The sequence below is a fragment of the Glycine soja genome, chromosome 20 (assembly GCF_004193775.1).
Source record: "Glycine soja cultivar W05 chromosome 20, ASM419377v2, whole genome shotgun sequence".
Taxonomy (NCBI): domain Eukaryota; kingdom Viridiplantae; phylum Streptophyta; class Magnoliopsida; order Fabales; family Fabaceae; genus Glycine; species Glycine soja.
This window is the reverse complement of record NC_041021.1, coordinates 621088-636839: the sequence shown is the minus strand read 5'-3', so window position 1 is coordinate 636839 and position 15752 is coordinate 621088. Positions and strand designations below refer to the sequence as shown.

Below are 15752 nucleotides of genomic sequence, written 5' to 3'. Positions count from 1 at the left end.
TAAACCAATAATCCAATGGATTAATTAAATCATGTAAGATTTTCCTGCATTTAACATGTTTCATTAAGTTGAGTGATAGTTTTTTAAACAAATAAAATAATAATTCACATAAAAGAAAATAATAATTCACATAAAAGAAAATAATGGATTGAGTAGATGTGTAAAGTGAGTTTGATCTCATCTAATAAGAGCAGTGGAATTCCCATCACATCCCTCCATCTTAAAGCACTCGTACGGAACCCTCTTGGATTCTTCTATGCATCCCAAACCCCCCCTCCAAACTCACTCTATTTACCAATTCTGCCATTCCCACATCCAACAAACAAAGACTCGACACGATTACACTAAATAAATAACAAGGAAGAAAACCTGAATCTTCTTGGACCCAGATCTCAGCTCCAGAAATCAAGGATTTTCTTTGAATCATGGATTTTAGCTAAATAAATCATAAATCTTCATAAATGGATCAAGTTGCTCCTCCTCCGATTCTCATGCACCGCAAGCGCGATCTCTCCTACGCCGTCGTTTCGCCTGCTCCCAACCCGAGCTGGAGCTGGGACTGGGACAGCGTGCGTTTCGCCGGCAAACCACCGCCACCACTCTCCTCCCCAAACGACGACGTCGTTTTTGAGGAGAGTGTTGCGCCGCCTCTGCAGTTAAACCTCGGGGGAAGGACGAACAACAGCAACAGCAACAAGAGAGTTAGGTCAGGGTCCCCCGGAACGTCGTCGTATCCGATGTGCCAGGTGGACAACTGCAGAGAGGATCTGTCGAAGGCGAAGGACTATCACCGGAGACACAAGGTGTGTGAGGCTCATAGCAAGGCCTCCAAAGCGCTTCTCGCGAATCAAATGCAAAGATTCTGCCAGCAGTGTAGCAGGTTTCATCCTCTCTCGGAGTTTGATGAGGGGAAGCGGAGCTGCCGCCGGAGACTCGCCGGACACAACCGGCGCCGGCGGAAGACGCAGCCCGAGGATGTTACCTCGGCGACTCCCGCGCCAGCCGCCGCCGCGAATTTGGAAATCTTCGACTTGTTGACTGCCATAGCTGGAGCTTCGCAGGGTAAGACCGAGTCTCGTTCAATTTAGTTTTTTTTAGGAAATTAAATAATGCTTTTTGTTTTAAATAGGTTAGTTTTTGTTCAATTCTAGTATTTAATTTAAATAACTGTACATATTAAAGGAGTATTTATTTCATGAATATTTAGATTTATCTTGAAGCTATGATAAATACTTAGGGTAAAGTGCTTCTTTTTCGGTCAAAATTAATCTTATTCTCCTTTAAAAGCAACGATTTTGATCTTGTTTTCTATAATTGGTGGATTTCGGCCCTCACCCTAGGATCTAAGTTTCATAAAGAGCGGATGAATTCATCAATTATTAATAATATGAATACCAAAATCATTGTTTTTAAAGCATATGGACGAAAGGTCAATTTTGATCGAAAATAGATTGAACTAAAAATCTAAAACACACTTTAACCAAATAAATAATTAGATTTTCGGAATAACAGCTGATTAATCTAAAAAGTGCTTAGGGTTTTGGAGAGTTAATTATGGAAAAAAGATTTTTTTCTTCTTCCTTTTAAAGCTGCTAAGCTCTATTAAAAGAAAACAATTCTCTTTTTTTCCCATAATAAACTGATGTCAAAATTATTTTAAATAATTATTTTTAAGTTTTTGAAAGAACTCGTGCAAAAAAAATAAAAAAAAATAAAGCAATTAATGGTCGAAAATAATGGCTTGTTTATAAGGAAATAAGTCAAAACCAGCATACCGTTGTTAATTATGGTTTTTCCTTTTCTAGTGTAAAACAAGCATGCACCAAGTTTGTTTGTGTTGTGATGGTTAATATCACGTGTAGGAAAATTTGAGGAAAAAAGGTCACAAGTACCGGTTAGAGAGCAGCTTGTTCAGATTCTCAACAGGATACCTTTGCCTGCAGATCTTGCAACCAAGTTGCTGGATGCTGGCAGTGGCAATGTTAATGGGAAAAAAGATCAAGTGCAATTGCAGACACCATCCTCCTATCAACGTCACGAGTCTCATGACCAACTGAACCACACCCCGGCTGCCCCATTAACTATGGACTTGCTTGCTGTTCTTTCCACCACTCTTTCTGGGGGGTCTGCCCCTGATGCCAGTGCGTCGCCCTCTCAAAACCACAGCTGCAACAGTGATGGTGGCAGTGCTGACCAGACGAGACAACAGCAATTCTTTTCGGTTGGTGGGGAAAGAAGCAGTAGCAGTTCCCGGTCTCCGGTTGAAGATTCAGACTGTCAGGAGGATGTTCGTGTTAATTTACCACTGCAACTCTTTAGCTCCTCACCGGAAGATGACAGCCTGCCTAAACTAGCATCTTCTAGAAAGTATTTCTCGTCTGACAGTAGTAACCCTGCTGAAGAGAGGTCCCCATCGTCTTCTCCTGTTGTGGAGATGCTGTTTGATTTGCAGGGTGGGGCTAGAGGTCTCAAGCCAGAGAGCATATCCTCTGGAAGAGAAGTTATTGCTAATAAGGAAGCTAGCCAAAGTCATAGTTCTAATATCTCTCTTGATTTGTTTAAAGGGTCAAATAACAGGATCCAACAACCTAGTTCACTTCAAAGTGTTCCATTTCAAGCTGGGTATACATCTTCGGGCTCTGATCATTCACCTCCCAGTTTGAATTCAGATGCTCAGGTAGTTAGTTTGGGCTTTTACAGTCCCGTGTTCTTTTTTACTTAATTTGTACTTTGCTTTATCTGTATTGTATTTAAGCTTAGCTTAGGTAATTAATCTTCTGAGGTTGAATCTATTTTGTGCTTTTCCAACAGGATCGCACTGGGAGAATAATGTTTAAACTATTTGACAAGCATCCCAGCCATTTCCCAGGAACACTGAGAGCACAGGTGTTAGCACTTCCCTTTATCTGGCGAAGTTATTTTTATTAATGAAATGTCCTTTTGTCAAATGTGAATATATCATGATGTTAATAACTTTTTTCTTCCTTCTAGATTTACAATTGGCTATCTAATAGGCCATCAGACATGGAGAGCTACATACGGCCTGGTTGTGTGGTCCTATCAATTTATGCTTCAATGTCTTCTGCTGACTGGGAGAAAGTAAGTGAACTGCTGATTGTGATGTATATTTGTAGCTTTTATGATTCTATTTTGCTGATTGCTTGCATGTTGTGTTTTTTACAGCTAGAAGAAAACTTCCTTCAACATGTTCATTCTTTAATTCAAAATTCAGATTCCGATTTTTGGAGAAATGGAAGGTTTCTAGTTCATTCTGGCAGTCAGTTTGTTTCACACAAAGATGGTGAGTACCATAACTAGTCCTGATCTGTGACTGTGGTCTGTCTTTTTTATTTTAGATTGAATATTATTATGTTCAAAGCTTTGCTCTTTGGACTATTTTTTTCCTTCCATAAATTGGATATAGCTGGATTTTTCTTATCAAGGGGTTGAATTAGATCCATTTGTTCTGAAATTCCAGGGAAGATACGCATATGCAAACCATGGAGAACATGGAAGTCACCAGAGTTGATATCTGTGTCCCCTTTGGCAATTGTTAGTGGACAGGAAACCTCTATTTCATTGAAGGGTAGAAACCTGTCAACTCCAGGCACAAAGTCAGTATTAATTTCCCCTTTTTTGGATGATGTGATATGCTTCTTTCTAGTCTGTTTTCCTAATATTTGTCCCTGATTTTTGCAGGATTCACTGTACAGGTACCGGCTCTTACGCATCGGCAGAAGTAATAGGATCTGCATATTCTGGTGTGATGTATGATAAGATAAAGTTGAGTGCTTTTAAAGTTCAGGATGTATCGCATGGTGTTCTGGGTCGCTGTTTTATTGAGGTAGATTTCTATATTGTATAATCTTGCATTTTATTACCATAGCGAACTGTGTGTGCTTGCAGACACATGCATGTCTAGAGCAATTTTCATGTGTTAATGTGACATATACTAATAAGATGTGTGACTTATATTTATGATCAGGTTGAAAATGGTTTCAAGGGCAACAGTTTTCCAGTGATAATAGCTGATGAGACCATTTGCAAGGAATTGAGACCACTTGAGTCTGAATTTGACGAGGAGGAAAAAATATGTGATGCCATTTCAGAGGAGCATGAACATCATTTTGGAAGGCCAAGATCAAGGGAGGAGGCTTTGCATTTCTTGAATGAGCTTGGCTGGCTGTTCCAAAGAGAAAGATTCTCATATGTGCATGAGGTTCCATATTATTCGCTTGACAGGTTCAAATTTGTACTCACATTTGCTGTGGAAAGAAACTGTTGCATGCTAGTCAAAACCCTTCTGGATGTGCTGGTTGGTAAACACTTGCAAGGGGAATGGTTGTCAACAGGGTCAGTGGAGATGTTGAATGCAATCCAACTCTTAAATAGAGCAGTGAAAGGAAAGTACGTTGGCATGGTTGATTTGCTCATCCACTATTCTATACCAAGCAACAATGGTACATCCAGGAAATACGTATTTCCACCGAATCTTGAGGGTCCTGGTGGTATTACACCCTTGCACTTGGCAGCATGCACATCTGGTTCTGAGAGTGTCGTTGACTCTTTAACAAGTGACCCACAGGAGGTAAATTTTTTCTCCCTATTCTAGTACTATGCCTTATGGAAGAAATGGGCCTCATCAGTTGTTGTCTTCTGAGTAACCGAAGGAAAAAGAATAAAATTAATTGGGTTTCACTGAATTCCTGTGGTAGTTATTGTGGGTAAATATCACTTGTTCTTTTCCTTGTTGTTTTCTTGTTTTTTTTAGGAAAGGGGGCAGGGGAGATGGCAGACTGAAAACTAAAATATATTATAGTTGAATTTCCATGTTGTTTTTCACTTTAGCATACTTTTTAATGCTGTTTTTTAACTGTACGATTATATTTCTCAACCTTCATTCTTGTATTTCGCGTTTAACATGTGGGTCCTTTGTGCTGCTATAGATTGGGTTGAAGTGTTGGGAATCCCTTGTGGATGCAAACGGACAGACTCCACATGCCTATGCCATGATGAGGAATAATGACTCATATAATGCGCTGGTTGCCCATAAACTTGCTGATAGACGAAGGGGTGAAATTTCGGTAACAATTGAGAATGCGATAGAGCAACAGTCACTGAGAGTGGAGCTTAAAGAAAAGCAAAGTAACTTAGTCAAACGTGGTCAGAGTTCTTGTGCCAAGTGTGCGAATGCAGAATTTCGCTTCAACAGAAGAGTTCCAGGTTCACACGGTTTGCTTCACCGCCCCTTTATTTATTCAATGCTAGCTGTTGCAGCTGTTTGTGTATGTGTTTGCGTGTTCTTCCGTGGACGCCCTTTTGTTGGCTCAGTTGCTCCCTTCAGTTGGGAAAATCTGGATTATGGCACAATGTAATACTATTGGATTAGGAGAGATTCGCATTTTGGATAAAGATAATGGAAGGCATTAACCAGGCGGGAAACCCAATTGTTGCTTTTTTTACCATTACATGGCAAAACTGCTTCTGTGGGAAAATGGGGCATTTTGTCACAAGAGCCCTATGTAAACATATCATGTGGTGATATAGAGTTGTGGAGATGTTTGGCAGATCCGGGGGAAACAACAAAGTATGGCTGCCTTGTGTATAGAGATTCTGACTTGAATGCTGCATATTTTCTTTAATTCCGGAGTTTAAGGATATAACAAGCTATACCTGAATGTTTATCGATTGGTGTTGGAAGTTCTGAGTTTAATGTTTCAGCTTTTTTGGCCAGATTAAACTTGACATCCCAATATAAGTTGGAATGGAAGGGTGAATTGTGGCCACAAACACAAACAATTATGAAAGCAGTAAGCATTCGGAATAAAGAGAACTGTGGTGAGTAAATGTTGGTTATTTTTGGTGAAGGTCAATACTTGGGCTCGTTGCCTCCTTCCCAACACGATAAACCAATAAAAGTTCCATGCTTTATTTTTCCCTTTAATTGTTATGTTATTTTATTTAAGTCAAAATTACAAGTCCAAGGTGTTCTGATGCATAAGTTTTCGACACTGTAAAGTTTGATGTGAGGTGACTGATCATACATAGGGTTGACCATATTATTATATGATTAAAAAGTGTAATATATTTCAAGTTATATCTAATTTAATTCACGTTCCAGATTCGTTTTCTGTTTGTTCCTAGATTCAGATTGTGATGTATCAACCCCTTTCAGTCTGCTACAACCTTCCAATGCAAGACATTCTAGTTAGTGGGGCACTTAGGGTTGCAATGAGAAATGATGAATGCTTGACTAGTCTCAAGAGTTTTTAATTTTTTTATTAGTGTTTCTTTTCTGTGACTTGAAGTTGGGGGACATTAAATTAACTGATGCATTTATGTATGTATAATGTATAATAGATTGATTTTCCGTTAGGTTTTTCATAAACTGTTAGAAGCAGGATTTGGGATCTGCTTGAATAGCTGTTGTGCACCATAGATTGCCAATGACCCATGAGAGTGAAATTGGCGAGATTTACGTTCTAACGTGTCTTGGAAAGTGAGAAAAGCGTATACCCATCCAACTATTGAATTCTTGGATGGACATGATCCATATGATGGGTTCAGAACACTTTCTCCTCTTTACTCACCTTCCCTTTTTTTTTTTTTTAAATTTCTGGAGTGTCTTTGTTTTACCATTTGTTTTTAAAAAAATGTGGCACATGGTGTGAGATTAAGGGCCGATTCGTTTATTACCAAAATTAATTTCACTTAGAGATGTGATTTGTTGGAAAAAAAAAAGAGACATGTGAGAGTCTATCGGGCTGAGCTTAGTTTGATAGCTCTAAACCTCAACTATAATCAACTCCATTTTCTTGCATTAGGGTGAATGCAAAAAACACTCTAGTTGCATGACTTTTCGGACCCATTGTGAATTTTCCGTCGCACCACTAAAAACAGGTTCTTATGAATATTTGCTTAGATGCTTTTTTTCTAGTCATAGGTGACTTCAGACTTGTTTCTCAATTTGTAAATTATAATTGAATGGATCGTGATCGCCCATAACTTGGGTTTTATTTATGCAAAGGTGTCAAATAACGTGTTTGGATTTGCCTTTGGAGCCTACATATGTGAGATAAGTCTAAAGTAACAGCGAAATTGCTTGTGAGTTGCGTTAATTCTACATATGCTCTACATGATTTGACATGAAAACATGGATGCCAGATATATATATTTCCAATTTCTAAACACGCTATGAGAGGGAACTAATTTCAATTTGGAGACTGGAACCGTGCATGTTGATTAGTGGGCAGCCACCACCATGTGTTCCTCAACATGGTTGCGTCTTAGACCGAAAAGCAGTGAATAAAATGATCAATGTCATTTGGAATGTTTTGAAAATGTTTTGAAAAGGCAACCGGATAATTTTAGAAATGGACAAAATAAATAAATAAATATGTAAAACTCTTTAGAATATGTAATTTTTCTTATTTTGTCATATCCTCACCTTTTAATAAAAAAGATATACAAAGATTTATTTACAAAAGTAAACTAAAAGATATTGTAATATCCTCACCTTTCTCTCGAATTGCTTTAATCAAAGATACTAGGTCCAGCGCTGTATTAGGTATATCATGAATATTTATGTTCATAACGGGTTCAATTTTCTGGTCTGAGAATGGTAAGACTAACTTTTAATCCAAAAAGATATAGACATTATTATTATTGGTAGAGACTTGGCATAAGCCTTTAAGTTAGGGTGCCATCAAAGAAATCAGATTAGAGAGAAAAAGTAGATTTATCATACTTAGTTATTTATGCTTACAAATTTCCTGATATAGGAGAGAACTTATTAAGTAAGCGTGTCGTTAGAGCTTGACAATTGTTAAACATACATTTCATAATTATTAAATATTTTTTTCTTTTTTTTTTCAAGAAAAAAAATATATTTTTAGTCCTTATACTTTCATAAAATTTTATTTTTAGTCTCATAATTTTATATCATCCCATTTAGTCCGTATACTTTATAATAAAAAAACTTATTTTTAGTCCCTCGACATAAATGGTGTAGACATAATTTCTTATACAACAAATAAATTATACTGTTTATTTATCATGTGAATTCATGAAAGTATCATTCAAGAAATAAATAAAATCAGGATAAGGCATAAGACCATACAACAACCATTAAAAAAACAAAGACAAAAATAAAGTCCTTAAAAGTTACAATTAAATGTGTTTAAGATATATTAACAACTTATTTTATTAAAAAATAAAATAATTTTTCACATCATTTTAATCTTTTTTTTAAAAGACTCTATTTATCATGTTAGCCAAAATTTAATACTGTTGTGAGAATTATGTGAAAAGTAATTAAAAATAAGTTTTTTAAAAGTATATGGGTTAAATTGAATAATATAAAACTTTGAGGATTAAAAATAAAATTTTACGAAGAAATAAAAACATACTTTTTTCTTTTTGTTATTAAATTTACTTAAAAATATTCCCACCCCTTACCTCTTTTTCCCTCACACAACTGACAATTTCACCTATTTAATAACTACGTAAGTTGGAGTATGCCATTAGCCCATTATCCATCGCCACCTGCACATGTCAAGAAGTTAAAACAATTACTTGAAACTAAAACACAATTCACTGCCACAAGATTTTCGGTGGGGTCAAATTACTAAATTAGTGGAAAAAAGATAACAACCTTAATAATATTCTTACCGTTTGAAATTTTTTGAAAATTAGAAAATTTTATAAGTCTCCTCTCTCTTTTAAGTGTCTCAATTTTATAGTTTTTAATATGTTTTAACCTATAACCTATAAAAAAGTGTGTTAAAAAAAGTGTGGTGCTAGTACTCCCAAAAAAGCTATATTGATGTATCATTTAATTATGATTTGTTAATGATTAAAATAATTTAATTTATTAAAAGTCACTCTAACCTTGAACGGTTATAAAAATGAACAAAATTTGTATCTTAATTAAAAAATGGTTAATATTTGTAATCTATCTCTAGTAAAAAAGAATAGGTGAAATTTGAGGTTTGCTTTAACCGCGAAAACGGAAGAAGAAGAGAAGAAGTTGATAGTGTTGAGATGATGAGATAGCAGAAAGCTATTGAGGATAGTACTAGTAGCATCACACGCCATGCTTCTATTCTACTCACCATTTCCAAGTTGCGTTGGATTCGAATCCTTGGAGGACGCTTCCAAACTGTTTGACCAAATGCCCCTCACTAACACCGTCTCTTTCGTCACCTTGGCCCAGGGTTTCTCCCGCTCCCACCAATTCCACCGCGCCCTTCACTTGCTTCTCAAGTAACCTTCTTTTACAATTGCTAGTTACTAGTTACTATTTAGTTAATTACTTGCTTGTAGGACGATCATGAACCCATCCAATAAAAGGAAAAAAAAAGACAAAAAACTGAACTGAAAAGATCAAAAATTGATTTTTTTTATTGGATTTGATTTCGGATTTGATACACATTTTTATTTCGTATATATTTGTAAAGTTATTACAAAATGTATACTAATATATATATTTTATAGATAATTTGTTGTAATTATTTGAGTAAAGGTATATATAGAGTTGGAATGTTTATGCAGTGAATTAGTTTAAGATATTTTATTTCGTATATATTTGTAATTATTTATCATATATAAATATCATTACTAAACTGTGTAAATTTATTTTAATAATATATGTTTGAAGAGTTACACTACTATTAGATGTACAATGACTTATAGATGATGAGATACTTGATATTTTAAGTTACTTTTTATTGTATTTATTGTATATTTTATCTTTATTTAATACTTTCTGCTAAGAAAAAAAAGAGACTAAAATCAAAAACTGATCCAATGGAATCAGCTTTAGATTAGATGATGAATTAAGAAAACCAAAGTGATTAAACAAGATGGTTTTTCACTTAAAAATTGATCCAATCCAATTGGTGAAAACCCTACTTGCTAATTAGTTTTTAATCTCTCATGTGACTGCATCCCTAGCGCGGGTTATTCAGAGAAGGATATGAGGTGAACCAGTTTGTTTTCACGACTCTTCTGAAGTTGCTGGTGAGCATGGATTTGGCGGATACATGTTGAGTTAGCATGCATATGTTTATAAGCTTGGTCATCAGGCTGCTGCGTTTGTTGGGAATGCGCTTATTGATGCGTATCCTGTCTGGAAATGTTATCGCTGCGTGCCAAGTTTTTGATGGGATTTGTTGTAAGGGCATGGTATCTTGGACTGGGATGATGGCTTGCTATGCTGAGAATTACTGCCATGAAGATTCGTTGCTACTTTTCTGCCAGATGAGGGTTATGGGGTTTAGACCGAACAATTTTGAGGTTGGGAAAAGTGTTCATGGATGTGCTTTGAAAGCGTGTTATGATAGGGATCTTTATGTTGGCACTGTGCTGCTTGAATTGTTAACCAAGTCTGGAGAGATTGCTGAGACGCAGCAGTTTTTTGAAGAAATGCCGAAAGATGATCTTATTCCTTGGAGTCTCATGATAGCGCGGTATGCTCAGAGTGATAAAAGTAGGGAGGCTTTGGAGTTGTTTTGTCGAATGAGGCAGTCATCTGTTGTTCCAAATAATTCTACGTTTGCTAGTGTGCTGCAAGCTTGTGCATCTTCGGTTTCACTGAATTTGGGAAAGCAAATTCATTCTAATGTATTGAAAGTTGGCCTTGACTCAAATGTGTTTGTGTCAAATGCCCTCATGGATGTTTTTGCCTAGTGTGGTGAAATTGAGAACTCCGTGAAATTATTCACTGTATCGACTGAGAAAAATGAGGTAACTTGGAACACTATAATTGTTGGTTATGTTCAGTTAGGGGATGGGGAGAAAGCATTAAATTTATTTTCAAATATGCTTGGATATGACATACATCCAACTGAAGTGACATACTCAAGTGTTCTGCGTGCCTCTGCTAGTTTAGTAGCATTAGAGCCAGGGCGTCAAATTCATTCCTTAACTATCAAAACCATGTATAACAAGGATAGTGTAGTTGCAAATTCTTTGATAGATATGTATGCCAAATGTGGTAGAATTGACGATTCACGACTAGCATTCGATAAGATGGATAAACGAGATGAAGTTTCATGGAATGCTATAATCTGTGGAGGCTCTAAATTTATTTGACATGATGCAACAGACTATTCGTATCATTAAAAATCTTCGTATTTGTGTAGATTGTCATGCTATTATGAAGTTGATATAAAAAATTGTGCAGAGAGAAATTGTTATCAGAGATATAAATCGGTCCCATCATTTTTGGCATGGTGTTTGTTCATGTGGTGACTACTGGGAACCGATGTAGTCAGGTGGCATATAGATTTTTTCTTGGGGTGTCTCTCATTGTGAAACTAGTGTAACTTCAGAATCTTTCAGGTAATTCAACATGTGCAATTTTGTATGAATGTTTTAAATGGTGATTTATATAGTTTTATTAGTTCACCAACCACACTCATTCTACTCGTGTGGCATACAAAGCCTACGTCCAGCGAGTGCCATACCTGATACCACCTCCTGCTCGCGAGTTATTGAACTTAATCAAAGGCTTGCAAACACATGTAATTAATGGATTTCTTCTTATAATAGATGTATAATGCGGTTTGAGTTTAATGATTTATAATTATTTTGATTTTAATTCCTGATTTTTTTTTTTATATTTGATTTTAGTATCTATTATCAATAAAAATCCATTATGTAATAATATGACAGATTAATAGAGAGTCACATCTTTGGGTTAAGTGATAATGTGAAAGGTTAATAGAGTGTTATATCATCACTTAATTATACTGGAGTTTACTCTGAAAAATCTGCATAGAAGGAATGTTGGTCACATGCAACGGACTCCATTGAAAGTGACAACACTTGCATGGAAGGTTTAATTCAAGATAGAATTCCATCAAAGGTCAATTTGCAGAAAAGGGGAATCCTACCACCTAATAATGGTCCAAGGACACGTGTTCTTTGCAAGCAAGAAAAGGTGACAACTTAGCATGTATTCTTCAAATGTACTTATATTAAATTAAATTGTGCAAAGAATTAATACTTGGTTTGGTGTAGAAATAACATTTTATAAATACTAATTTGGAGAAGTCACTCCTCGCAATATTTACTGATAATATATGATGACAAAAGAATCTTGGAAAAGCATTTTATTTATTATATGGTTAATTATCTGCTGATCAGTATGGCTGTAGACAGAGAAGAGGTGCTGTAGATAAGTTGTGATTGTTGACAGAAGACAAGTATGATTTATTATGAGTGGTGGATGAATCCTATCATCTTATGTATTGTTTAAAGTTTTATGGTGATAGACTTACGAAAACCTATTAAGTAGGTGAAGCATTTGTGTAAAGGTAGGAGTACCTCTTTTACTCTAATAAATATTACTACTTTATATTAAAAAAAATGTATGTATTACCACGTTGAGAATCAACAGTTATAATCAATTGTAATATCAATTAATTATGTATAATCATCATTCAAATAATTGAATTTCTGTAATTATTCCAAACATAAAATAAATAGTCAATAGCACGCAAATAAATTTTAAAAGCATAAAGAAAATAAAACTGACAAATTAATACGCGCAATTAATATTTATAGTTGAAATTTTACAATTTACACACCTAAGAAATACTTCAATTTACAGAAAAAGCTTAAATAAACCCTAGCCACCGTTTAAAACTCCCCTCCTCAAGCCAACAACAAATTATAAAACAGAATGAAACAATATAAAATAGTTGCATCAATCAATGATATACAATTCTTTTTTCCTATAAGGAAACTATAATATGTCCACATTGAATGGACCTGATGATTATTTGTATCGGGGTTTTGGAGTAGCATTAGCAGGAGCATTGTTTCCCTTGGCAATATTCTGCACAAGCACATCTCCCACACTCTCTCCAATGCCCTCAACGAGTCCTCCAATGAACTCAATGACAACCTGAGAAGCCACGCGTGCTGCAGCAGCAAGCACGCTGGACTTCTCAGGTGGTCTAATGCCATTGGCTTGGAGGCCATTGATCTTGGTCTTGGCACACACCGCGTGGAGATGATACTCGCACACGGTGCAACGGTACACCTTCCCGGACCTCCGCTTCTTGCACTCGCCGCAGACGAAAGAGGACGGTTGTTGGGAGCATTCTGAGAGTGTGGGAGTGGGCTGGGTACTCGATTTCGTTGTTGAGCATGGCGCAGCATGGGTGCATCTGAAAGGCACATGCCGTGCATAGGAAGCCAAAGCCCTTTGTTGGTTTGCCACACACATCGCATTTTGATTTTGCCATCCCACTCTTCACTGAAACATGCACGTACACAATATTAATATTAAGGCCTCATGCTCTTCATTTCTTTTTTTATCCTAGGAATGGAACACATATATACAAAATTTATATAATTCATGCATATTCTTCAACAAACCATTTCATAATTACTATAAAGAGGAAAATAAATTCAAAGATATGAAAAATTGATAAGTTTAATAAATTATGTGATGTGAAATAAAGAAAGAATTAAAAGTGAGACGAATAAAAAACAAAGAAGATAGCGTGTGATAATGGTATCTCGTTAGTTAATTAATGAATACGAAAAAAAAAAACAACAAAAGTTGGGATACTGAGTAGGAATAATTTTCTTACAAAAAGTAATGAAAGACGAAATGACCAATTGAGAGTAAGATAATGGAGAGAGAAAATAGATAATTGAATAGTTGAAACTAAAAAATATGCGATGCTTATCGATTTCGTGCTAATTTTTACAAAAACATTCGTTATAAAAAGCATTTTGATCCAAAACACACACACACAGACTCGTTAAGTATAGTTTTAAAATTTGTTAAATTTGATTGTGTAAACTTTAAAAATCAATCTCGTATGATTGATAGGATTCGTTATTCACAAAAAGTTATTAAATGAATTAATTTGATCAAATTTATTTTTAATGTAAGTGGATCTTAATTTATCAGCATCTATATACTTGACTTTTTTGAAGTTTTGATAGAGAAAAGTATCATATTATTTGACAAGAACTTATATTTCAAATCAGAAAAAAAAAAGACCTTATAATTCATTCTATACGTTATTTTATAGATGATGGTATAACTATTTGTTTTTTTGATATAGTTAAATGAAAGATTAATAAAAGAGAGCCTAATTTTTAACTGAAAAAAATTAATTGTAACTAAAAAAATTATGGATTTTAATTATATAAATATTTATCATAGTTCGTTTTATATTATTATCTGCGTGAAACTCATGTAGATATAAATTCACTTAAAATTTTATTTATTAGATTTTTTAAAGAATAGCTAGATAAAAGTATTTATATGTTACAAGTTTAATTTATAATTAAATAGTTATGTTGGTTTCCTCAAAAAGATACTTCATTATACACCGCTGTTTTAAATTGAAGTATTTAATTTGATACTTATCAACTGAATTGGATACTTATAAGCTGCAGGGCTAGCTAGGTAGACATAATAATCATGACTTGAGGAAAGGCCAGCCATGCAGAAGCGAATAATAGTACTAAAACCTTATGAAGATTAGAAACAATACAATTTTTTTAGGAATTTAACTTCAAAGCCCCCTTATTATTACACTATATTCTGAGATCAGTTAGACTTGTATTGTTTAACAATATCTATAAACATTGAGTAGTTAATTTTATTGTTGAATTAAAACATTTTATGAACTATATTAAATTAAAAAATTTCATAAATCTTAAACATGAATATGTATGAATTTCATTTACTATAATATAATTTTTAAATAAAAAATTATACATTTATACTCACGAATACATATAATTCAATTATTAGGTTAAAAACATTATATTCTGGAAATAAAATTAGTATTGGCCTGTATAAATTATGATAACTTATAAGCACTCATATTGATACAGAATTAAAGAGGGAGAGATAAAGTGTGTTGCAAACCTTCAAACTTCTGTTCAACGGAAAAGCAACATATTGTTGTTTACTATTTTTGTGCTTAATTTGGAAAGTGGAAGCTTGTATTTGCATGCCCCAAACACACCTCAAAAGAAAGTATATATATGTATGTTTACCTGGTTTGGAATGGAACAAGACAGAGTGTTGTGAGTGGAAGGGGTGTGCCTTGAGAGCAGGAGGAGCCAAGGCACAGAAGTCATGAAGCTGAAAGTCACATTGCTGGCAAACAAACCTCTTTCCAGAGCCATACTCTTTGCACCCCACACAATTGAACAAGTCAGGAAGATCCACCATTGAGAGAGGGTGCTGAGGGTGGCTGAAGTGAAGAATCTCCTCCCCAAATATGAGTTGTGGAGAGGTAGGAAACTCCACATGTGGAGGAGGAGGAGGGGACTTTTTGGTCACATAGCCTGTGGAGTAGTGGTGATCACTAGGAGATGTGATTTGGTATTCCATTGCTGATGAAGATCTCTCAAGCTTGTAGCTTCTTGTTTTCCTCACTTGTTTTAGGCTCTTCATCATGGTGGGTGGTGCTAAGTATATATTTGAATTCTCTTCTCTGCCTAGCTAATAACCTAGCTATAGTGTTTTTTTTTCCAACTCCAATTTAGTGGTGTGGAACAAATGGCCACACCTTGTGGAGAATATATATTAATTGGGGCATGCCAAAAGTAAAGTGCACTGTTCATGTCTTTGGAAATTAAACGCCTATCTAGCTTTTTGAAATTAAGAAGATGCCATGCATCAAAGCATCTTGCATGGAAGTACTAGTATTAGCCTTTTGGGGCATTTTTTGCTTAATTGTGCTACCCTGTAACATGTACTCTCCCCT

General features: G+C 35.2%; 1 protein-coding gene and 2 pseudogenes across 1 annotated transcript; 2 read left to right on the top strand and 1 right to left on the bottom strand.

Moving 5' to 3' along the window:
* Positions 1–341: 341 nt before the first annotated feature.
* LOC114403320 (squamosa promoter-binding-like protein 14) lies at positions 342–6136 on the top strand. The gene is made up of 9 exons (XM_028366206.1): positions 342–1062; positions 1863–2677; positions 2812–2886; positions 2992–3099; positions 3184–3301; positions 3479–3614; positions 3700–3844; positions 3986–4588; positions 4947–6136. Exons 1-9 carry the CDS (start codon positions 462–464, stop codon positions 5373–5375), a joined length of 3030 nt encoding a protein of 1009 aa, XP_028222007.1. The 5' UTR covers positions 342–461; the 3' UTR covers positions 5376–6136.
* Positions 6137–8963: 2827 nt separating this feature from the next.
* On the top strand, positions 8964–11094 carry LOC114403507 (annotated as a pseudogene).
* A 1443-nt stretch (positions 11095–12537) lies between these two features.
* Positions 12538–15526, bottom strand: LOC114402767 (annotated as a pseudogene).
* Between the last annotated feature and the right edge of the window lie 226 nt (positions 15527–15752).